Genomic DNA, 25,516 nt, shown 5'->3' on the forward strand with positions numbered 1-25,516 from the left:
CCCAGTTTTCCTATGAAAGCCACTGGGAATTTGTAGATAAAATCCTGTTTTCCAGTTGGCGAGATGCAGAGAAGCAGATGAGATTTTGTCTGAGCAGCAGTGGATCTGAGCCGGCTTTGATTATGGCTCCGCCTCCAACACTTCCTGGGCAGATGAGTCATGCTTCCTGGAACTGTCTGTCAGAGGAAGTTTGCTTCCAGTACTTTTGCATTTTCCTTAGAGCTTAGAGATAAGCTATTACAGTTCTGAGTTCAGCTGCTATTCAAAAACATGCATAATAACCAGGAAGAGTATACCAAACATTTCAATTTATATCTTGATACCAGATATGAGTCTAGCACCGTACTCAGCATGATACCTGGATTCAAAAAAATTTAGGATGAAGTATATCCACTAGTGAGCAAAGCCAGACACTTTGTATGTCATTGAGTTTAGCATGAGGCATTTTAGAAGAAATTTCAGTTTCAAGATTGCCTTAGTAAAATGTGATTTTTTTAATTATAAAAAGTCGAAAGAAGAAATGTTATTTCAGTGTGATCAAATCCCTTTCCTAAAAAAGAAATGCTGATCTTTTCTGACCATCTTTCACAATGAAGGATTTTCATGTGATTGCATTAATTTGCTGCAGTTAATGAACCAAACATTCCAGCCTTCAAAAGAGCCTCTGCTCTCAGATTCAAAAGAAACTCTGTGTGTTTCCTCTCTTCAAACATGAAGGACAGAATTAGGATGAAGAGCAATCAAACCTACAATAATTTCTAAACTACCCTGAAGCAGTAAAAATTCCATTAGATGCTCAGAACTTGAATTGTCCTGTGCACACTGCCTTTCCTGGTTGACCTCAGGTTGCTCTGCTCCTCAGACTGACCAAAGGCAGGGTGACCAAAAGGTCTCTTCTACCATCAGACAAGCTCATGGTATGAATAAGCATGCACAGAGCAAAATGCTAAATTTTAAACACTGGTAATCACAGTTGTGGATTTCAGTTAACTATATTGACTTTCTACTTTTTAAAAGCAAAAAGATTTCCAATTGCAACTTTTCAGAATTTTGTTTTAAACACAGCATCTTTACCCTGCAGTTCTTACATTGGCTCTTTATATATTTATTATTTTTTATTTATTTCTTCATTTTGTTTTTTGAGACAGAGTCTCACTCTGTTGCCCAGGCTAGAGTGCAGTGGCACAATCTCAGCTCACTGCAACTTCCGCCTCCCAGATTCAAGCCATTCTCCTGCTTCAGCCTCCCAAGTAGCTGGGATTACATGCACCTGCCACCATGCCCAGCTAATTTTTGTATTTTTAGTAGAGTTAGGGTTTTGCCATGATGGCCAGTCTGGTCTCAAGCTCCTGGTCTCATGTGATTCACCCACCTCAGCCTCCCAAAGTGCTGGAATTACAGACTTGAGCCACCACACCTGGCTGGTTCTTTATTTAATAGACTTTCTTTTCCTGCTCTCACTGTCTTCAGTCCTCTGGCTTCTTCCAGCTCAGTGGTCTGTGATTTCACATTGTTCTATGAACCAGGTTCTTCTCTGTTCCTGAGACCATCTGCAGCAGATGGTGAAAATTTTAAGAGGGAGAATAATAATAATAATAAATGTTTAGTGTTTTACTGTAGCCAGACAATTGGCAGAGGCAAGGCTGAGGTTTATGGAATTAAATTTTTATGTATACGCAGGAGAGTACGCCTGGTTTTCAAAGCATTTCACTTACCACCAGGGAGGGAATTAGGTGCCCATTGCTCCATCAGTGACTATCAAAACTTATGTTTACATGAAGTCATCCATCCCTGAGCATCTGAAGACATTATTATTTAAAAAAATTTTCATTTTTAATTTTTATGGGTACATGGTAGGTATATATGTTATGGGGCACATGCTATGTTTTGATATGGGCATGCAATGCATAATGTCATGGAAATAAATTATTTTAATAATTTTAATAACATGGAAATAAAGTATTTTAATAAATAATTAGTCTAATTAATAATAACCTAGTTATGATAAAAGGAGGTATTATAGGCAAAATATGATTTTAAATTAATGCTGGAGCAGATTACCTTACATGGTAATATTTCAGTGGATTAATTTTTACATATAACCTTGAGATACGTAAGAAAAGGTCGTGGAGATAGACAATATAATATTTTTAGTAGACCGGGTGTTTATTTGACAACCTAAAAGGGTATGGAATTCTAAGACCGGAGAAGCATTACTAATGCATATCTATACTGCTATATCAATAGGTCCCCAAAGGTATTGCTTTAAAAATAATTTTATCAGATCACAAAGGAATTCATAGTCATTACAGGAAATTGGGAAAATGTAGTAAAAGCTAGATTAAATAATCCTAAATTATTTCACTATTACTAATATTTGATGGCAATGATTTCCTATCATCAATCCTTGTATATTTATTTTAATATTCAAAGGAGATTATTCTGTACATACTAACCCATAATGAATTTTTTCATCTAACGATAGCTGGTGAATATTTCCCCATGTTATTTATTGTGACAAATCATTTTCAGCATTGCACATCCCATCATTACAATACATCCACCAATTCCTGTTGTGAAACACTTAGAATCTTTTCAAATCTTTACCATTATAAACAGTTCTGAAATAAATATTTTTGTAGTTAAATGTTTGCCTGCATCCATGATTAGACAATGATTTAAAAAACAATAAGACCCAAATTGTGGCTTCTAATAGGAATAATATATAGAAAGCAGAAATTAAAATGTAAATGTACTAGTAAGAGCAGACAGCAACTAGCCACCACATAAAAAGGAAACTGGTTTTTGTATGAGACGGACCTCTAACTCAGAGTGATACCAAGGAACTCAAAATGTGGTCTTTTGATGGGTTTTTTGCGCTCATGCAAAACCCAGCATGATGAGTAATTGTCACTTTTAGATGATATTTCATATTTCCTGCCCCACCCTGTCAGCGCATGGCAAGGCATCTATTTCTGTGCCTCCCTCAGGGAACATGCTATGAATGGCCACGTGCCTAATGGAGGGGACTTAGCTTCCTGAGGGCCATCTTGGAGTCGGCTGAGATCAACCACACTCTGCTTATCAGCCTTCCTCTACATTTGCCTCATTTATTCACCATGATTTGATTTTGCATTTGCTCCCTTGGGCGTTGCTTATCCTTAATGGGAATCCTGTACCCTCCTCTGTGATTCTTTGTTTTTTTTTTGAGACAGAGTCTTGCTCTGTCACCCAGGCTGGAATGCAGTGGCGCAATCTCGGCTCACTACAAGCTACTCCTCCTGGGGTCCAAGTGATTTTCCTGCCTCAACCTCCTGAGAGCTGAGATTACAGGTGTATGCCACCATGCCTGGCTAATTTTTTGTATTTTTAGTAAAGACAGAATTTCGCCATGTTGGCCATGCTAGTCTTGAACTCCTGGTCTCAAGTGATTGAGACCTCGGCCTCCCTAAGTGTCACTATGAGCCAGTGCGCTCAGCCTCTGTGATTCTTGTTTTGCAGTTTATACTGTTGTCAGAGGAACATTTCAAAGCCCTTCAAGTTTAAAGTAACCTAAACTTGGATAAAGTTCCAAGTTTTTTCAGGAGATGTGAGTGCAAACTTCAGCAACAACATCTTTAACAGTCACCCTAATAAGACCTCTGCATAGATCCTGCTGTAGTGTTTTTTTGGGGTGGGGAACATCTGAGCAGATGCCCTGAGAATTCCCTAGGTTCCATCCTTCTGGAGCTCCATTGATTCAGCAGCGGGAACTGCAGGACTGGGCATGACCCAAAGGGGAGGGGAGGCTGCAACAGGAAGAAATGCTTCTCACTTTTAGCATGAGAGCCACTTTGCTTGCCAGTGGACTCTATCCACTTCGCCACGGCAGCCTTGACAGCCTCTGGCTTCCTAACTCTGCTGCTGTTTCCTGCATGATCTGTCCTCCCGCAATCCCTGCCACACACACACACCATGCTTACCCCCACCCCACACAGGATGATTCGCTTTGGTTTCTGCATGTGGCTGTCCAGGATGCCTCAGTCTCCACAATGCCCAGGTCATTATAGCAACACATGGCAAGGAATGACCTCCACCTCCTCACTGAATTCATCACTTCGACATCTGCCCCACCAGTGTTGATTTCTCTGAACTATTTTACGTGAGTCAGCTCCTGTTCTCTAATCCCCATCATCTTTCTTTTCTCATAGCTATTTTGGGTGGTTTCTCTGGAAAAAATGTTAGTTCCTTTTGCCTCTGACCAAGAGTTAGAATAACATTTTGAGCACATTCCACTTGCCAGGCCTCATAGCAAACCTATTACGTTGTTTATCTCATTTGCTGTTGGCAACAATATTATGAGATAAGAACCATTATGGTGCCAGATTTATAGATAAAGACATTTTAGCTTGGAGAAGTTCAGTAATTTTCACAAGATTATGTTCTCTTAATTTTAGAGCTGGGCTGTGAACACAGAGCCTGGCTCTGGCCACATTGACAATACTCTAGGGCATTACTACAATAAAACTGCTTTCCTGCTTCTGATTGAAATATCATCTTCTATTAGTGGCACTGACTTCACAAACCCACTCTCTAAACTCACTGAATATAGTTCTCAAAAATTTATCGCTTTTACCTTGACTAGAATTTGTATTCTCTAGAAAAAATAGGGGATTCTCTACTGCATCTAAAATTCCTCCTCACAGCAGATGAATTATTTCAGTTGCATATTAAGCTCTAAAGGATAGAGATTTTTTGGAATTTTCAAAGATTTTTAATTAGAAATGGACCAAATTATTCTCCGGAAGTTTCTCCATGTTTTAATGATATCATCCTAAAGAAACTCTTGAGTTACTTCTCTACATGGACTATATATATTTAATTAATTCTTAAAATTAATCTTTTAGTATAAAAAAGAGTTTTCTTCCAGAAAACCTTTCAGGAGCTAAGAGAAACAATATTTACAAACAGTATGAATTAGATGTCAATCTAAAACAGAAAGGGCTGTTTCTGTTTGTCACTTGCTGTGATTCTAAAATGCGTTTAGGGCTGGACATGGTGGCTCGCCTTTGTAATTCCAGCTTTTTGGAAAGCTGGGATGGGCAGATTGCTTGAGCCCACAAGTTTGAGACCAGCCTGGGCAACATGGTGAAACTCTGTCTCTACAAAAAATAGCTGGGCATGGTAGTGCATGCATGTAGTTCCATCCACTCAGGAGGCTTATGTGGGAAGATGGCTTGAGCCCGGGAGGTTGAGGCTGTGAATCTTACTGCACCACTGCACTCCAGCCTGTGCAACAGAGCAAGATCCTGTCTCAAGCAAACAACAAAAAAGAGTTAAGAAAAAAAGTCAATCTATACATCCCATGCTTGTATATATATATGTGAGATCATGAATTATAATTTTAATTTATTAACAGTTTCCAATTTTCAGTCACAATTTAGCAAGCAAGTCACTTGAAAGGCGTATTTTTGTTCTTGGAGATTTCTACTGAGGAAACAGTTGGAGGGTCTGGGTCTCCACTCACTTAGAACTTGACTTTCAGTGACTCCTAAGTACCCTAAACCTTACAAAAAATTGAATCTCTGTCAGTGACTGACCACATTTTGTGTCTTCAGTTTTATATCGTCCCCTTTGTATGGGTCCTTCCTATTAGAAGTCCATGGATCTCCATGCAATTTCCTATTGCAACTGGAGTCTGAAGTCACTAATGGTATTGTAAACTATGTGCCAAGTTATCAAACCCGCACAAAGGAAGCAGATAGAAATTGGTAAGTGCGGCTAAGGCAAGAGATTTCCTTCCTCTTTGAGTGTCTCAAGAGGAGTTGAGATATTTTGGGGTAGGATGGGGGTTGGGGGGGACCTAAGCCACAAAAATCCTAAATGAATAATCTTCTTAAGAGAATAAAAGATTTTACAGAGGAGGGTTTTGTAACATGCACATCTCCACATCTGAAGATACATTTAATGGCCAATTTGAAAATGTAAGCATTATTTTAGAAATTTAGTGAAATACCCCTAAACAGAGTTACAGAAATTAGATCTGCATGCGCAAGGTGAGAATTGCAGTCCTTCTTAGTTTTTGCTAGTTTCCTTTCTGTAACTCAATTAGAGCTTCAAGCATTGTTCACTCTGAGTGGATCTTCAGGCTCTCTAAAAGCAGGGACACTCCAGCGAGCTTGTCAGTGGTCGCAATGAGTCACAGCTGGAACGTCCTGTGGTTAACATTCTGCTCTGAAAAACAGAATCAGAATCAGTGAGACTGGTTTCCATGGTAACCTGTATTTGTGTACTTTGAAAGATGACTGTTCCTTTTTCTATGGTTTTGTGTGGTCAGTGTGTACGGGAATGAATTGTAGAGGTGATGTTACCCGTCTGTTTGAACATAAACAAAAAACCTGATTTCATTCATGGCAAACTTTAAAAAACTGGAGGGGTGAGTTTTTTTTTTTTTCCTTTTTGAAGCATTGTTGTACACATTTATTTAATACTTTAATACTTGATTTGACGTTATATTTAAGCATTTTCATAAATGTCTATTTAACGTTTATTTTAATTCATAATTCTCTCCCCTTCAAAGGCAAAGAGAAACTCATTGTCATTCATCAGTGTTGCCCCCGCCAAACCTGCCACCTAACCCCTCCACCCCCACGCAATCCTTTTACAATGTGCTATTGAAGACCACTGAACGGCTGAGATTCAGGGGTCTCCTTCAATGCATAATCTCGTCCGGAAGGAAGGAAAAAAAATCCCCTCTAAGTCATGTGAAAATGCCACATCTCTTAACTTTGCAGAGCTGGGAGGCAAAAAGACTATGCTGTTCATGACCTTGTGTAGAATTGAATTATGATTTCTCAACACCTTGTGTAGAATTGAATTATGATTTCTCAGCATGTTGTGACCTAGTATTTCGTAAGACCCATCAAGCTGAGGATTATGTAGTTATGGAGAAATCTTACCTTATGTTTGTTGGATAAAAATGAAATGATTTACACTCTGGCCACAAAATTACAATCCAAGGGTTAAGATTTTGGGGGTGGAAGATGGTAAAGCATTTGCTTGCTAATTACTCCACCACTTGGGAGCGGTATGTTTGTTTCCGTGCTAATTAGTTTAGAACTGGACTTCATGCCCTAGCGTTAAGAAAAACACTAAAGCTGAGATGAACCTCCTGCAGGGAAGCAGGGATTTAGAAGCACAGACTGCAAGGTTGGCCTCTAGCCCCCCGACCCCATAACACCTGCATGAGAGGGTGGGGCTGAGCGCTAAGGTGAAAAGCTTCTATTCTGTTTCTCTCTTCGTTTTATGTTGTTATATTTATTCTTCTGTCATTCTCCTCTCTTCATTACAGGGGAGGCTTCTGATAAATGTGTAGAATATTAGAAACTTGATAATAAATATACACATTCAAAGCTACAGTGTGAAAAACAGAAAAAAAGGAAGCTACAGTGATAAGCCTGAAAAATGCAACTCATCTTTATTCATTTGCTTAAAATGCTTAGGTTTAGTATTTTGGGGTGAATGACATAATGGGCTTCTGAGCTTGTCTTTTTAAATCTCTGCTGACCTTCCCCGGAAACCTCAAAAGCACATATCATGAGCAGCCAATTTGAGAACTCAATGAGACAGGCCAAGATTTAAAAAATCTGTGATTTATCATGACCTTGAACAAGGCCCTCGCCTGGTTCTACCTTCTACAGAGTGGCACAAAGGATCCACAACCCTTCATGATCTAAGAGGAGCCTGTTGAAATTGAGGATTGTATGACACTACTTCCTTTCTAACTATACAGAGTGCAAGTAATCATGCAGATTAGGTCCTAGTAAAATAAATACAGCTAGAGGAGGAAACCACGGCATTCATTCATTGGAGATGCATAGGGAACCTGCCTAATCAAAGCCCTGCTCTGGGCAGTGAGAGGAAGGGCAGAGGTGGTCTGTGCTTTAAGGAAACTCACAGTCAGTAGGGGAGGTAAAGCCCATAACAAGAATGCCAGGGAGTTGTGATCATTTCCACAAAAGAAGCACAGATGAAAAGCCAAGGGCTTTCAAAGGCAGACTAGTGTATGCCTGACTGCAGGGATTAGGGGCAGCTCCATGGAGGTACTTTGTAACATTTGGTGGTAAAGTTCTCCACACTCAAATCAATATGTTTCAAACAATATTTCACGTCATAACATTTTATTCAATGAAAATAATTTGGTCAGTCTGTTTATTGAATCCAGATTATACATTTATGTACGAACACGTGCAAACACACAGACACACATACTCTTAAGTAGATATGCTCTCTAAGGGAAGACTCAAGGAAGTCCATGAGACCATTATCATGTATTTTCTGTTTCATTGTCATGAGCAGCTGATCCCAAGGATAACTGGAACAATGTGTAAAGGGAACATGAAGGCGATTAGGTGAAAATGTAATGGCCTGAATCATGAGGAAGCCAGTCTTGTTGGGTGGCCATTACCTTTCTCAAGTGAAGACATATAGTAGAGAGGCTTCCCTGTTTTTTAATTTTAATTTTTCAGTTTGGAGATATGCAGTTGATAACATCATTACATGAGGGAGATTAAGGGGACACAACCTTGCACCCTCCATTTCTCCTTGAGGATGTATAAATCCCTCAATGGGAAAATGGGCAAAGACATCAGTAAACAATTTCCAAGAGAAGAAAGAGAAGAAATATAAATGCCTCTAAATGTGAAAAACCCTTCAATTTCAAAGTAATCAATCAAAATGACACAAATTAAGACAATTACAAAAAAGCAGTTTTTCACTATCAGCACTAGTTTAAAAAATGATCGTCGTCATAATTGACAAAGCTCCACGGAAAGAAACACCCCTGTAAACTGCTGGTGGGAGGATAAGGTGATAGAAACTTTCTGGTAAGAAATTTAATAATATTTTTTAAAGAGGCATAAGATTATACTATTTGAGTCATTCCCTTTATAGGATAATCTTTTAAAAGAAACATTTAAAGTATCAAACAGCTATGTATATCAGCAAAAGTTTGGAACTATCTTAAATGAATAACAATAGAATTATAATATAAATACATTATATTTGTGGTATTTTATCCCAAAGTTTACACAATTTAGTGATGTGTTCAATGAAAAACAAGAAACACAAATATGTAGCTCAGATTATGAACACGTATATACACCTGCACAAATATGTATATTACAAATATATACAAATTAAAAATACATCAAGAGAAATTTTTGGATTTAATGAAATATTAGCACTGTTTGTCTTTAGTCAAATCAATGTTTGTATTTTCCTTTTTCATGCATTTCTAAAATGTCTGATTATTTTACAGGTAGTGTTTATTTTAAAATTTACATCTTGAGGGGATGGCTACCCAATTTTCCATGACATGTCATTATGCATTGCATGCCTGTGTCAGAGCATCTCATGTACCCTATAAATATACACACCTACTATGTACCCACAAACATTTAAATATATTTTTAAATTTTATCTTACAATTATAATAGCTGCTATTAATTTAACCTCTCTATGTATTGTTGGTATGTGAATGTCTAGTATTTCCCTATTCTTAGCCTGGGTTATATTTTGGACTTGCTAGGTTGACATAAAACCAAAAGTTACTAGTTGGATTTCCAAATTAATTGGGCTTAGGAATCAGATCCATCTCTAAAACCCTCTCTATGCAGTTATCTATTTTTAATTCTTATGTTGAGTCTTCTGTACTCAACCCACCTTAGTAGATTTACCTCTAACTTTTGAACCAAGGAACAGCTTTACTACTTGGGTAGGCTTGGCTTTTTCTATCTGACAAACCATGTGTTTTTACATGTGGAAGTTTCTCTTTGATTTCAGCTCTACGATGGACCACGGCAGATGGGACGCTACTGTGGAGTAGACCTGCCGCCTCCAGGGAGTACCACAAGCTCCAAGCTTCAAGTGCTGTTCCATACAGATGGGGTTGGCCGCCAAGAGAAAGGATTTCAGATGCAGTGGTTTGTTTCTGGTAAGCTGTGTGCTGATCTCAGTTGTATTTGCTGTTGCTGTTTGATGAAGAATTTTTTCTTCTTCAGTTTCAAACGTAGAAACACCGTGAGCAAATAATGGAACCCAGGTAATAATCTCATGCTAGGGTTTAAGAAATATGCTTAGACACTGATAGGGCTTGAAGAGTTAAGTCTGTTAGAATTAAGAGAGGAAGTGACATCAAAGTAGAAAGAATTTGGTTAATTGTAGATGTAGTAATAAATTACCTTAGATAAAGAAAGAAGCAGAATGAAGTTTCTAGGGATGAAGACTTGAACCTGGGTATAGCAAGCTACCTGCAAGGTGGGGCGCGAGTATCTCAGGAGCAATGGAATAGAATGAAACTTAAGGCTCACCTTGATGTTAAGCGGAGAAAGGATAGGGATAGATGAGACAGAATGAGAGTCAGTCAGACAGAGATGGGGAAAAAGGAAGGGGTAGGGTTGGCCTGAGAGGAGGAGAATTGGAGCTGTGATGCACAAAGCCAGGGGCATGTGTTGTCCTTGCCAAACAGGAAGGGGCACATTGGAGCCTACCTACAAGTTGGTAGTTCAGGAAGCAGGTAAAGATAATCATTTCTCTGAAGATGAAAGGTCTTCCTTAACAAGAGGTCTGAAATGTCTACAAACCTCAGGTGAGCCAATCTGCAAGTAGAGAGCCCCAGAGCAGTGGTTCCCAAAATGTGGTCCCCAGAGAGCAGCATCAGCATCACCTGGAACTGTTAGAAATTCAAACTCTTGGACCCTGTCCCAAGGCCTACAGAACCACAAACTCTGAAGTGGGGCCCCATTATCTGGGTCTTAACTGGTCTCCCTGGTGATTAAAGTTTGAAAACCACTGTCCTAGGGTGATCAAGCCCTGGAAAGTGTAGTCCTTGTGGGGCTCATAGCAGCAGTTCTCAACCACCATGCCAGAGCTCACTGGTGTGTTTCAATCAATTGGAAAGAGAAGTGGAGTTGCAACGTTATACCAGGAATCAAGCTAGATATCTAAGCTGTGGCCCTACTGTTAAAATCAGGGCTGAGCTCCAGCTGAGCACACATGAATGTGTGTAGTGGTTGACTCTTAAGGTTGTTCACACAATGGTGTCCTCATTATGTGATTGTCAGAGCCACATATAACTGAATAGCCCTATTATACACTTAAGAGTGCTAGATGTTCTGAGATTATAAACTGGGCTCTGAGTGTATTTCTGTTAAAATGTGTGTGGGGCTTTCAGTATTTAAAAATAGTCAGTGGTCATCCACAGAGCTGCCTGCAGCTTGAAACATACATTATGAATTCCCAAAGTGAATCAATTGTAATAATTAAGCTTGTAGAAGTTCTGGACCTTCCTTTTCATCAAGTGAGTAGATTTTAATTTTTAAATTTTTTTAGATAGGGTCTCGCTCTATCATCCAAACTGGAGTGCAGTGGTCTGATGATAGCTCACCAGAGTCTTGAGCTCTGAGGAGCAAGTGGTCCTCTCACCTCAGTCTCTTGAGTAGCTGGGACTACAGGTGTGCACCAGCACACCTGGCATTTTTATTTTTTATTTTTAGTAGAGTTAAGTATGTTACCTAGGCTGGTCTTGAACTTCTGAGCTCAAGCAGTCCGGCCTTGGCCTACCAAAGTGCTGCAATTACAGGCGTGAGCCACTGTGCCTGGCCCAAGTGGGTAGATTCAACCTAGGTCAACGCATTGATCTGTTAAATGCAGGGATTGGATTGATTCTGTGATTCTAAAACACTTGATTCTAATAAGAGAGAGTGTGAAAAGAAACAGAAAGGACACAAGGATCCTGGGAAATGACCCAGATTTTCAAGGGCCGGGGGCATTCTCCAGAGCATAAGTGCTTCTCACGTGCTCCTGTGCACGTGAATCACTGGGGTTCTTGTTGGAAAGAGGATGGGACCTGGGGCAAGACCCATGAATCTGCATTTCTAATGAGCTCCCAGGTAATGCTGATGGTGCTGCTCTGTGGACCACTCTGAGGAACAAGGTGAGAGCCAGTGTTGAGACTGGAAAATGAGATGGTAGAAAGATAGTATTCCTAGGGACTGGAGAATCCTTCTGAGATGTTGAAAGGGCATTGTATTGTTTGTTTTAATGACAGTAGGATAATAGCAAGATCTAAAGCAGAGAGAACTTTCCCCCAGGGACAGAAGTGTGGAGGTTAAGAAATGCTAACCGGGAGGCCTGGCCTCAGGGCCTCGGGGAGTGTTCTCAGCCCTAGATGCAGCCTTGGAATTGTCTGGGAGTTTTAAAAAGTGCCCATGCCTGGGTTCCAATCTCCAAAGATAGGATTCAGTTGGTCTGCAATGGGGCCCTAAACTATTGCTAATTTCTGAAAGCTCCCTAAGCGATTCATCCATACAGTCAGGATGAAGACTTTTGCTGGTTACTTTCTCCTAAGTGGCTACTTCCTCTCCGCTCCAGGCTGTTCTAGCCTTGCTAACCCAACGCCACTCTAAGGAGCTTAATTGAATGGTCTTTGCAAGCTGCACTCAGATTACTGTATCGAAGGGGTTTTCTGGACAACATGCTGAATCTTGTGGTGAAAGCTCTGAGTTTTATGTTGGGAAAAGTTTTTTCTATCAGTTCTACTTGGAATCTGTCTTACTCTGGGAGAGTCAAAGGCACCCTCTGTCTATTCTCCTTTCCTGTTTACTGTTTCACAACTCTCTCCTCGTTGCCGAAAACTCGGAGCCAGAGTCATGCAACAAAATGTTGCCAGCTGGGACCAGAACTGAAATGTAAAATTGTTTTTTAACTCTGTGCTGCTCACAATATGTAAATTATACTTGGGAGGAACCTTCTGGAAAGGAATTTTTAGTCATTTAGATCTGTGCAAAATTGACCATCATATTCTATAGGTATGCAATGCCATGAGTACACAGAGTTTAATACTCTGCATCTGCAATAAGTCTTTAGTTGGAGATAACCTGAGAAGGGGAGCCAACAGAGAGGGCGAGCTCTTGCATGGGAGAGTCCCTCCATTTTTTATCTGTTGGAGGTAAATGCAAGATGTAAATCATGATGTATCATTCACGCATTTGTTCATTCCACAGACTCTAAGGATGTCTTTTGTGCCAGGTACTATACTAAGATGGGGGAAACAGAGTAACTCAGACCAGCAGGCCTGGTTCCTGCTCTCACAGAGCTTGCCGATTTGGTGGGAGAAGCAGACATCATGCAAAAACGCACTTAAATAAATAGAAAATCAAAACCATGAGGAGTGCCAAGTGGACACTCACAGGGCATCTGACCTGGGCCTGGCAGAAGGTCAGGGATGATCTCCATGCAAATGAGACCTCTGAACCAAAACCTAAAAAATAAACAGGACTTTATTAGGCAAGCAGGAGAGAAAAAAGGATTCCAGGTAGAAGAAAGACCCTGTGATAGGAGGGAGCAGGGAGAGCCCCGAGGGACCTGAGAAGTCAGGAGGCTGGAATTGAGTCCAAGAGGAACAGCGCTGCCACACATACACACACACACACACACGCACAGGCAGGGACTCTACAGCCATGGAGCTGAAGAAATGTAAAAATTACCCTCAATGCTTAAGACACACACACACACACACACACACACTCACTCTCTCTCTCTCTCTCTCTCTCTCTCTCTCTCTCTGTCTCTCAAGAACTCTACAGCCATGGGGTTAAAGAAATGTAAAAATTACCCTCAATGCTCAAGACACACACATGGGCAGGGATTCTGCAGCCATGGTGCTAAATAAATGTAAAAATTACTGTCAATGATCAAGACACACACATACACACACACACACACCACACACACACAGGCAGGGACTCTGCAGCCATGGGACTAAATAAATGTAAAAATTACTCTCAATGCTTAAGACACACACACACACACACACACACACGTTCACATTCACACACACAGGAGCAGGGACTGTGCAGCCATGGAACTAAATATGTTTAAAAATTACTCTCAGTGCGCAGTGTAATCATAATTTTTTTTTTGAGAAAAGGTGTTATTCTATTTCCTAGGCTAGAGTGCAATGGCACAATATCAGCTCACTGCAGCCTCAACCTTTTGTGGGCAGGTGATCCTCCCACCTCATCCTCTTGAGCAGCTAGGACTACAGGGGCACACTACTACACCCAGTTAACTTTTGGATTTTTTATAGAGATGGGGTTTCTCTATGTTTTCCATGCTGGTCTCAAACTCCTGGGCTCAAGCAATCTGCCCGCCTCGGCCTCCCAAAATGCTGGGATAACAGGCATGAGGCACTGAGCTGGCCATAATATTCTTAAATGCATTTGTGTGAGCGTGTGTAACATGTCGGAAGGAAAAAAATTAGAAATGCTTGTCTGCATAGCCCCGAAATGGGTGTTTGCAGAGTCAGGTGGAGTGCTCAGGACAGCTCCCCTGATGCTGGCCCTGGAGTTGCTTTTCCTGCCCTGGCCAGGTCAAGTGGTTTTAAACTCCTAGCCTCTTTTCCTCAGAATCCTATCACCTTGCAGACCCTTCCCACCCCCAACCCACCGCCCACAGTCTTTTCCAAACTGCACAGTAAGATCTCAAAACACCACGCAGAGAGTTCAAACTGTGCAGTGACATCATTTCCTGAGCACTGCTTCTGAGGAACAGTTCCTACACACTTCATTCATTTCCCCAATTCACACATAAACCCATTTTCAAAATACGCTGCTTTGTGAACGACACAAACCTTCTAGTGGCTTTAAGAAAACAAATCTAAAACCAGGCTTTATCTGTGGGCTCTTTCTGAACCTGGCCCGATAGACATGAGATGAAGTAACATTGCAGGGCCTTTTATGAGGCTCCTCAAAGAGGGCCCCACCCTGGAAATAAAGAAATAGCACAGTTGTGCTGTCTCTAATCGGTTCATGGTATTCAGCCTTGACAGCATTGTCCAGAGGCTGCATTTGGCCTCAGGGGCCTCTGTCTGGGTTGGGGGGTAGGGATACAGAACTTTCCACAGGCTGTGTAAATAGCGGCCTCCCAGCCAGCTGCACAGACCCCTCGCCTCTTCTGGTTGTTGCTGCCAGAGGCCTTCTTTCACTTAGTGATGGAATCCAGCATACAAACAAGGTCAAGGGGCTTTGTGAGCGAGGGAGTGACATTTGCAAAGGGAGCAAACCCTTCAGCTGGAAGCTCTCAGGGGCAGGGCTAAGGGGCATGTGATCAGGAGGTGATGTCACCCAGGATTTCCACAAAGGAAAGCCTGGCCTTTTCTTTGGGAAGATAGATGACATCAGCTTCTCAAATGGGGGCTGGGCCCCTTTTATCTTCCTTTTAGCTGTTAATGAGATTTCTCAAGCCTTGAGAGGTTTCAGAAATTAGTTTGAAGAGAACATTTTTAAAAACCGTGTTAAGATCTTTTATGACTGGCTCAGTTTGGATATAAGCCAGGGACCTCCTGATTACCTGTGGGCATGAGGCACTGTACCAAAAGGTGTTTTAAAAACATGTTTAGAGTGGTTAGAGCACTGGCAGCAAACTGCCATGAGATCAGTAGTGTTTACCTTAAAGTTAGACCTTCGCTCCGGGTCTCTTTCTCTCAAATGGTCTTTCACTAGTCTTTCACTGGTCTTTCAGGGGAATTCCTTCTCATTCAAAAACTTTATTCCTTTTGGGACTTAGAGTACATGTAGTAGGATTTCTGGGAGGGTCACCCTTTGAAGACAAAGGTTTTATCTTTTCTATTTCCGTTATTCACTTGTCTTGTGTGAGAATGCCTTAGGATGTGAGGTTGAGTAAGCTGGGCTCTAGGAGAAGATCTGCTCGGCTCAGCCTCTAATGAACAGGCGGCTACAACTGTGAATCATGTTATTTACATGTCAATTACACATAACTCTGCAAGCTGATATGTTTTGAGAACAAGTTTTTCATTCATTCAACCAACCAGCCAGCACATATCTTGGGCTTGGTGTCTGAAGATAGATAGTATTAATTTGCTCAGGTTATTATAACAGAAATGCCAAAGACTGGCTGGTTTAAGCAGCAGAAGTGTGTTGTTTCATGGTTCTGGAGGCTGGAAGTCCAAGATCAAAGTGTCAGCAGGGTTGGTTTCTTCTGAAGACTCTCTCCTTGGCTTGTGGACACTGCCTTTCCCTGTGTCAAATGGTGTTTTCTCTGTGTGTGTTCATCCTAATAGCTCTGTGTGTCCAAATTTGCTCGTTATAAGGACACCAGTCAGATTGGATTGGAGTCCATTCACCTTCATTTTAACTAAGTCATCTCTTTAAAGGCCCCATCTCCAAATACAGTCACATTCTGAGGTCTGGGAGTTAGAACTTCAGCATATGAATTTTGGCAGAGATACAATTCAGCCCATAACAGAAAGGAAGAAGATCACATTTTTGACTTTGGGGAGTTAGTCATCTGGTAAGCAAGGCGGGCAAACCAAGTGTAGAAATATATACATAATCCAGGATGCCATGGGAACACAGAAAAAAATAGCTAGGTCAGCCTGTGGGAGTTCAAAGGCCCTCCAGGCAGCTTTGATATTTGAACTGAGTTTAATGGGCAAGAATTGATCAGACAGATATCTGGGAGAAGAAGGCATTTTGAAGTAGAAGCAGTAAGGCGTGAGGGCACAAAAGTTTTGCAAAGAGCAAATCCTTCAGCTAGACCACACATTCTCTGCAGTCTCCACTGGGGGAGTATCAACTCCAACCTCCAACCAAGGAGGTAAAATTGGCTCCTTGGTAGGGGGATTAAGAAATTCTTATTCTTTAATGTATAAAGCATAGAGATAGAGAGTACATAACAGATACACAGTATACCTGTGGTATTAAATTTTCATGGTCGAGAATTTGGAAGAAAATGAACAGTCTCCTTAGCAGGCTGATAATGAACAAAAGGTGAGAAACACTAGGGAAAGGGAGTGATAGAAGTTGAGGCAGGACAGATTATCAGAAACCAACTGATAAGAGACATTGCAAGAATTTGGATTTTATTCTGCCATCAAGGAAAGACCACCAATGGATTTTTAAGCAGGAAATTTAGTGATGCAAACAGTACACTTTAGAATAAGAGTTCTAGTAAGTAGAGGGATGCCCAAGAAAAGGAAGAGACTGAGAGTTTGGGTGACTAGTTAGGGGGCTATTAAATCAGAGCAGGGAGAAAGTAGTGGGTGAGGCAGTATATTAAAGAGCTATTTAGGGTCGGGTGCAGTGGCTCACGCCTGTAATCTCAACATTTTGTCAGGTTGAGGTAAGCAGATCACGAGGTCAGGAGTTTGAGACTGGCCTGGCCAACATGGTGAAACACTGTCTTTACTAAAAATACAAAAATTAGCCAAGTGTGGTGTTGCGTGCCTGTAGTCCCAGCTACTCAGGAGGCTGGGGCAGGAGAATGGCTTGAACCTGGCAGGTGAAAGTTGCAGTGAGCCAAGATGGCACCATTGCACTCCAGCCTGGGCAATAGAGCAAGACTCCATTTTTTTTTTAAAAAAAAAGAAAGAGCTCTTACGAAGGTGGGATAGGCAGATTTGATGGTGGAATAGATGTGTGTCAGTCTGGGAAACGGAGCCATGGATAGCTCCCACTTTCCTGTGGTAGATGATTTGGCACATGTTGGTGCGATTATTCATAGATAGGAAATCCCAGAAAAAAGATTATGTTTGGAGGGAAATTAGGAGCTCCTGTTTGAACATGCTGAATTTGAAAGGATGTATCCTTTCAGCAATTGCCAGCGTGAGTATAAAAATTATGTGAGGATTTGAGCCAGAGAAAGAGACTTTGGAATAAACTATATATTGGTGAATTTGGAGTTGTGAGCATGATGAAATACATGTCCAACACTGTGCAGGGTGTTTTTAGGCGGGTGAAAGAAATACCACCTTAGTCTTTGTCTTCAAGCTGTGCATAATCAATTAGGAAACGGGCGTAGAAAACTAACGGAAGTGCTGAGCTACGAGTTCCTATTGCAAGGCTAGTAAAGAGGCTGGAAGTCATTAGGAAAAATCTTCACGGACTCTGAGATTTTAGAGCCCTTGAAGAATGATCAGGACAAGAATTGGCAGATGGTTCCTGGACCAGCATGAGCAAAGAGAGATAGAAACAAGCCTGATGTAATGAAGACAGTGGGATATAAGGCTTTGTAGACCTCCTGGGCTAGATTCTTTAGAACTCTGAAAGCCAGCCAGACAAGTGGGAACTTAATGTAGTTTAAAAAAGGGAATCACTGTTTTTTTTAGACAATGGAGTGAGAAATGTCAAGGGAGGAGATTACAGTTGGAGAAATCATAGATCACAGTGATAGAGGCAACCCCAGGGGACCATTCCGTGTCCTGGCTACTGAGAGCAGGAAATAGAGGTCTGCAGAGTCAAGACGACTGACGATCAAGGGGGAGTAACATTCTTTTTTTTTTTTATTGCATTTTAGGTTTTGGGGTACATATGAAGAACATGCAGGATTGTTGCATAGGTGCACACATGGCAGTGTGATTTGCTGCCTTCCTCCCCTTCACCTATATGTGGCATTTCTCCCCATGCTATCCCTCCCCAACCTCCCACCCCCCACTGTCCCTCCCCTATTTACCCCCCAACAGACCCCAGTATGTAGTGCTCCCCTCCCTGTGTCCATGTGTTCTCATTGTTCAACACCCGCCTATGAGTGAGAACATGCAGTGTTTGATTTTATGTTCCTGTGTCAGTTTGCTGAGAATGATGGCTTCCAGCTTCATCCATGTCCCTACAAAGGACGCGAACTCATCGTTCTTGATGGCTGCATAATATTCCATGGTGTGTATGTGCCACATTTTCCCTGTCCAGTCTATCATTGATGGGCATTTGGGTTGGTTCCAGGTCTTTGCTATTGTAAACTGTGCTGCTATGTACATTTGTGTGCATGTGTCTTTATAGTAGAATGATTTATAATCCTTTGGATATATACCCAGTAGTGGGATTGCTGGGTCAAATGGAATTTCTATTTCTAGGTCCTTGAGGAACCGCCACACTGTCTTCCACAATGGTTGAACTAATTTACACTCCCACCAACAGTGTAAGAGTGTTCCTATTTCTCCACATCCTCTCCAGCATCTGTTGTCTCCAGATTTTTTAACGATCGCCATTCTAACTGGCGTGAGATGGTATCTCAATGTAGTTTTGATTTGCATTTCTCTAATGACCAGTGATGATGAGCATTTTTTCATATGTTTGTTGGCCTCATGTATGTCTTCTTTTGTAAAGTGTCTGTTCATATCCTTCGCCCACTTTTGAATGGGCTTGTTTGTTTTTTTCTTGTAAATCTTTTTTAGTTCTTTGTAAATTCTGGATATCAGCCCTTTGTCAGATGGGTAAGCTGTAAAAATTTTTTCCCATTCTGTTGGTTGTCGATTCACTCTAATGACTGTTTCTTTTGCCGTGCAGAAGCTGTGGAGTTTGATTAGGTCCCATTTGTCTATTTTGGCTTTTGTTGCCAATGCTTTTGGTGTTTTGGTCATGAAGTCCTTGCCTAAGCCTACAGATTCCACAGAAATTCAAACCACCATCAGAGATTATTACAAACAACTCTATGCACATAAAATAGAAAACCTGGAAGAAATAGATAAATTCCTGGACACTTGCCTCCTCCCAAGCCTAAACCAGGAAGAAGTCGAAACCCTGAATAGACCAATAACAAGGTCTGAAGTCGAGGCAGCAATTAAGAGCCTACCACCCAAAAAAAGCCCAGGTCCAGATGGGTTCACAGCCAAATTCTACCAGACATACAAAGAGGAGCTGGTACCATTCCTTCTGAAACTATTCCAAACAATCCAAAAAGAGGGAATCCTTCCCAAATCATTTTATGAGACCAACATCATCCTGATACCAAAACCCGGCAGAGACTCAACAAGAAAAGAAAACTACAGGCCAATATCCATGATGAACATAGATGCAAAAATCTTCAATAAAATACTGGCAAGCCGATTGCAACAGCACATCAAAAAGCTTATCCACCATGATCAAGTAGGATTCATCCCGGGGATGCAAGGCTGGTTCAATATACGCAAGTCTATAAACGTAATTCACCACATAAACAAAACCAAGACAAAAACCACATGATTATCTCAATTGATGCAGAGAAGGCCTTCGACAAAATTCAGCAGCCCTTTATGCTAAAAACCCTCAATAAACTAGGTATTGACGGAACATATCTCAAAACAATAAAAGCTATTTATGACAAACCAACAGCCAATATCATACTGAATGGGCAAAAACTGGAAGCTTTCCCTTTGAAATCTGGCAGTAGACAAGGGGGAGTAAAATTCTAATGAATCCTCAACAAAGACACTCAAGGGCCATGCGGCCAATGCTGTCATAAATACCGACTCAGAAAATACTAGACCAGTTGCCACATTCCCTCATCCTAATAATTTCTTCAAAGTTATAACTTTCAGGTTTGAAAATGATTTTAGGATTCTTTTTTGTTATTGAACAGAATTTTTGTTCGATAAAATTTTGTTCAATACAAAGTTTTTGTTATTGTGTGTCCTGAGCCTTGCTGCCACATGGTGAAAAAATTCACAACAATCTGGAAGTATGATGTTGGTAATGAAAGTGATTTATGAATTGTGGTCAGCAAAGATTCCAGGGCAGGTTCACAGGGCTAGTCTGTGAATCACACTATCTGGTTCTAATCTCAGGCACAGACCTTTCTGTCTGTAGGAGATGGAATTGCTTTCACAGTCTGGCTTCCTGCTAGGCTGTGATAGGTATAATGTCACACAGAGAGAAATGGTAAAGAACCCAACCATCTGCCTCCAAAGTAACCTCAAGAATATGATGTCAGATCAAAAAATTCCTGCTTGGTTTTGGTAGAAATTTAAGTTAAAAAAAAACTTTTAAAAACAACTTGCTCTGTTTAAGTTAACAGATATTTCCCTAAATGCTGACTATTCTTTCTCTCATGTTTATGACAGCTTTTTCAGGCTAATTGTTATTTTGGGCTTTTGTCTTTGTGATACTCTTAAAATATTTTTAAGCATGGAGACTGCTAATGAGTTCTATCTTAGTGTGGAACCAAAGCACAGATTTCTGTGTCGTGACACTGAGTCTGATTGTCATTCATGACAATTTTTCACATATATTTTTTGCAAAGAAATTCTTAATGGACAATGCTCATTTCTAAGAAATCTGTTTCTAAATAACTCCTTGTTGTAGAATTGGAATAATGACTAAAAAAAACCCTGCAGCTCTTCTGGCCTTGACTTTAGAGCTTCTCCAGAAATGTCGTAATGATCAGTGGCAGCATGAAACCTGTGCATATGCAGACCTTTCAAAATGAGTGGAAAAGCTCACTCCTGACATTTCCACATCCTTGACAACAGCAGTAAATACACATCCACACAGTTGACCTTCATCTCATGTTGGTTCTGAGTCTCTTCACCAGCAAGGGCCTTTCAGGAGTCTTGCCTCCCATTCTCATGTTACCACTGTTTGAAAAAGTTGGAGTTCTATTTCTATTGCCACTCCTTGAAACCGTTATAAAAAGAAAAAAATAACCCTCAAACCACCATGACCTTCCCAAATCATAGATTGCACAATTTGTAATAACAGTCCTTGAGATCTGGGCCAAAGGAAGGGCTTTCTCGAAACTTCTGTTTGTGTTCTGGTTCCCTGGCAACAATATCCCCGATAGAGGAGTGCATGTACTTTCCAGGGGATTCCACACTTTTCTGTACAACACAAAAACCAAAAGTACACACTTTTTTTTTCTTTTTTCAGTTTCAAATATCATAGTGGCCAGAAATGAAGTGTAGAAACTGTGTTCTAAGCTAAATCAGTACAAATGTGACATTCAGCATAGAATCATAATTTTTGTCCCCAGAGGTTTCTCTTTCTGACCATTTGCTTAAATGTTGCCATATTTGTCTCAAACATTACGTATCCAAGGACTTGTTTTGTGTGAATGCACTGTGTACTCAGAGGAACAGAGGAAGCAATGCCAGGCGTCAGCAGCATTGTCTCACAAACAGGACAAATCTGGTGTAGGATAGTAACTCCCACTTAGAAGAGTTAGTAGAATTTGAGAATCTATAGATCAGTAATGACAATCATATACTTTGTCCCTGATTTTTTTTTTTCTGGAGTGCAGTGGTGCAACCTCGGCTCACTGCAACCTCTGCCTCCTGGGTTCAAGGGATTCTCCTGCCTCAGCCTCCCGAGTAGCTGGGATTACATACACGCACCGCCATGCCCGGCTAATTTTTGTATTTTTAGTAGTGACAGGGTTTCACCATGCTGGCCAGGATGATCTCAATCTCTTGACCTTGTGATACGCCTGCCTTGGCCTCCCAAAGTGCTGGGATTACAGATGTGAGCCACCGCACGCAGCCTGTCCCTGATTTTTTTCTCCTCCTAGTTACGTAGGCTACTCAAATATAGACTATTTTGGCCCTGGAAACAAAAGTAATGAAATTGAAGGAATGCAGGATAAATAATGTAGATTTTACCACCTAAATGTAATCTTAAATTTATCTGAAGATATTAATTCTGATAAAAATAAACTATATTGCCATATAAAGAGTGAATGAAAATATGATTAAATGCTTAGTGTATTGGTTTAATTGATATCTCATTCACTATTACTGTTGTTGATGTTTTTTTAAAACATGACTCTTATTATGTGTAATTTAAAAATATGATCTCATATCTCATCCCAATATTTATCTGAAATAAGCATTATCATTCCCATATTATGGATGAGAAAAACTGAGGAAGGAGCCTGAGAGAAGTTAAGTAACATGTCCAAACTGACGAATCCACGAAGCAATGGAATCAGAATGCAAAACCCGGTGTGTGGTGAACTCAAAGCCCATGCAATAAATAGCACCACTGTGCCTGAAAGCAAATCATTTTTCCCCACAACTTTTCACTGCGAAAAAAGATCAAATGATATTACAATGCAAAGAAGATCAGAGCTTATAGTAGGTAATTTTATAAATTCCCATAATATTAAATGTTTTTAAGAGGCATATGCAGTCTTCCCCAAGTAGATGATGATCAGTTCCAAAGGCTTCCCACTAAATGACACAATTCATTCTTTCTTCAGGTTCAAGTAGCAATAATATGAGGGGTGGGGAGGAGGGGCGCATGGCTTGGCAAAAGACAAGTTCAAAATAGCTGATGTTATTTCCAATCCTTTAACACAATTGCCGCTTTATTACTCATTTATGAAGTGCAGTTCTGGAGCTGCCGTATGTTGCTGATGGAATTGACTGATCTGGGAGAAACCACGATCACCTGGTCTGTTACCAAGGTTTAGTTAGACAAACTTGCTTACAAGAGGGAGAAGTTATATTAAAGTGAAGAGTGAAAGGGTGGCTGCCCCCAGAACAGCTTGGCTGGGCTGGGTGGACCACGGGGATGGAGTGCAGCCTGTGAGGATTTGGCTGCTTTAGTTGTTTTGCTTCCCCTAAGCTAAGGACCTAGGCTGGCTGGATGCAGGATTTGCCCTGCGAGGGGCCTGCAGCACGGGGTGTTAGAATCAGAAAACAGTCTTGAAGCTCAGATCTGGGCAGAGTTTGAAGGGTCACAGGACACCACTGCCGTGGACATGGTGCTGCCCACATTTGTCCATTTCCCTGGCTGGAGTACACTCCCTGCAGAGGGAAGGTTAGAGGTTGGAGGAGGTGAGGGAAGGAATTAGGGAGAGGCTGCAGGATGGGGCCCTGGTGGCTCTTTGAGCTTTTCCCTGCAAGAGCCCTGTGTACCAAAATAATGAAATTGAAGGAATGCAGGTTTGAATAAATACTTCTAAATAGAAGTATGACTGTTGAACTTGGAAACGGCATAAAGAGAACATGTTTTCTCTGTCTTTGTTTCATAAAGAAGCTTTCAGTAGCCTTAGGCATGACTACTTATTTCAGGGGAGATTAGTACCGTTGTCTTGGTCTGATTTCTTTCCTTTTAATATCTTTGTATACTGAACTTTGTTAAGAAGTCTTTAATCATTTCAAAAACATCTAAGGAGAGGGAATAGAGATTCATCGAATGATTGATTTCTCCTGAAGAATTGTAAGCAAGGAATTTCTACTGGGAAAACATTTTTTAATTTGATTGAAATTAGTTGCTTAAAAGGAAATGGATAAGGTTAATCAAAGCAAAAAGATGATGAGATTGGCTAATTTCTCTGGGTTAAAATGAAAGATAGTATCCTTTTGTATACAGGAAATTAAAATTTATGTTGCCCAGAAACTCTCCTAAATTATGGCTCCTTTGGATTTCTTTCTCTTTAATGAGGTACTAATAGGAAAAAGATCAGTATTTAGATCTGGGCCGTCTCAGATAGTCCGATGGCTATCACAGTCTTAACTCTGAATATTTATATGACTTCTGGTATAGGAATGTAAAGGTCATTTTATAGCAGTGAGCAGCATTGATTTCTAAGCTTCTTGTGTCTGTTTTCCAAGTCACTAACGTCATGCAATGACTTACTCTTTCACTCTTTTTTATTTTGTCTCTACCATCGAAACCTGATGCTCTACTTCATATCCATTGCTGTGTAGAAATTAGTCGAATAAAATGGATTATCACAATATATGGGACAGGGAAGAAGTCTCTATGGAACATGAAACTTTCTAAACCCTTACTGGCCATCCAATACTAAAATCATTATGATCTAACTCCCTAGTTCTTGGGTTTACCTATTTCTTCCTGATACGATACCTGGCCCTGTATTTGTTGCTAGTTTTTCCAACAGTAGACTTTCTATTTTTATGAAAATCTTATCCTTGACCAACCATCCTCTAAACCTCAAGATGATAAATAGGAAGTAATAATGACACGATGGAATACAGTCGGTTTACAAATACACACTCCTTGACTACCACACAAATAATTATTACCATTTTGTGCCTACCTGGGAGTTTGGCCACCGCATTTATCAGGAAAAGAATGAAGATATATTAGCTTCCTAGGGCTGCTGTAACTAAATACCACAAACTGAGTGGCATGGGACAACAGAAATTTATTCACTTTATTCTGGAGGCTGGAAGTCAAAAGTCAAGGTGTTGGCAGGATCATTCCTCTGAAGACCTCGGGAAGATCCTCCTTGCCTCTTCTAGCTTCTGTTGATTGATGGCAGTCTTTGGCTTTCTGAGACCTGTAGATGCATAACTCCGATTTCTGCCTCCATCCACACATGATCTTTCTCCTTCTTGGTGTCTGGTACCAAATTTCCCTCTTCGTATAAGGATATCAAGCATATTGGATTCCAGTTCCACCCCAATCCAGTATGATCTCATTTTAACGTGATTACATCTGCCAAGACCCTTTTCCCGCAAAAGGCTATATTCACAGGTTCCTGGTGGGCGTAAGTCTGAGGGGATAGTATTCAATCTAGTACAGGGACAACATTCTTCTCTCCTGGAATCACCATGTTTTATCCTCTTCTTCCTTTTTGCTGTCTTCTTTGGTCCTTGTTTTTTCTCAGGGAAATTTTACGTTCCTTGGCCTTTATATTACTTGATTTTCTTCTCTGATTTCATCTTGTGATCACTCCAGTTTGTGTCCCTATCCTCACAGAATACATGCAAACTCACCAAATCCCCCAGAAAATTCAT

The 25,516-nt window shown here is 40.7% G+C and overlaps 1 protein-coding gene across 2 annotated transcripts in view; it reads left to right on the forward strand.

The window, feature by feature from the left end:
• CUBN (cubilin) overlaps nt 1-25,516 on the forward strand; it is a 290,819-nt gene that overhangs the window by 97,895 nt on the left and 167,408 nt on the right. For both annotated transcript variants that reach the window (XM_021675689.2, XM_021675690.2), the window contains one exon: nt 9,823-9,973. In XM_021675689.2, the coding sequence (XP_021531364.2) occupies nt 9,823-9,973 (151 nt within the window). The remainder of the gene's footprint in view (nt 1-9,822; nt 9,974-25,516) is intronic.

The sequence above is a fragment of the Aotus nancymaae genome, unplaced genomic scaffold, assembly GCF_030222135.1.
Source record: "Aotus nancymaae isolate 86718 unplaced genomic scaffold, 86718_ANA_hifiasm-v0.15.2.pri h1tg000077l, whole genome shotgun sequence".
NCBI classification, from domain to species: domain Eukaryota; kingdom Metazoa; phylum Chordata; class Mammalia; order Primates; family Aotidae; genus Aotus; species Aotus nancymaae.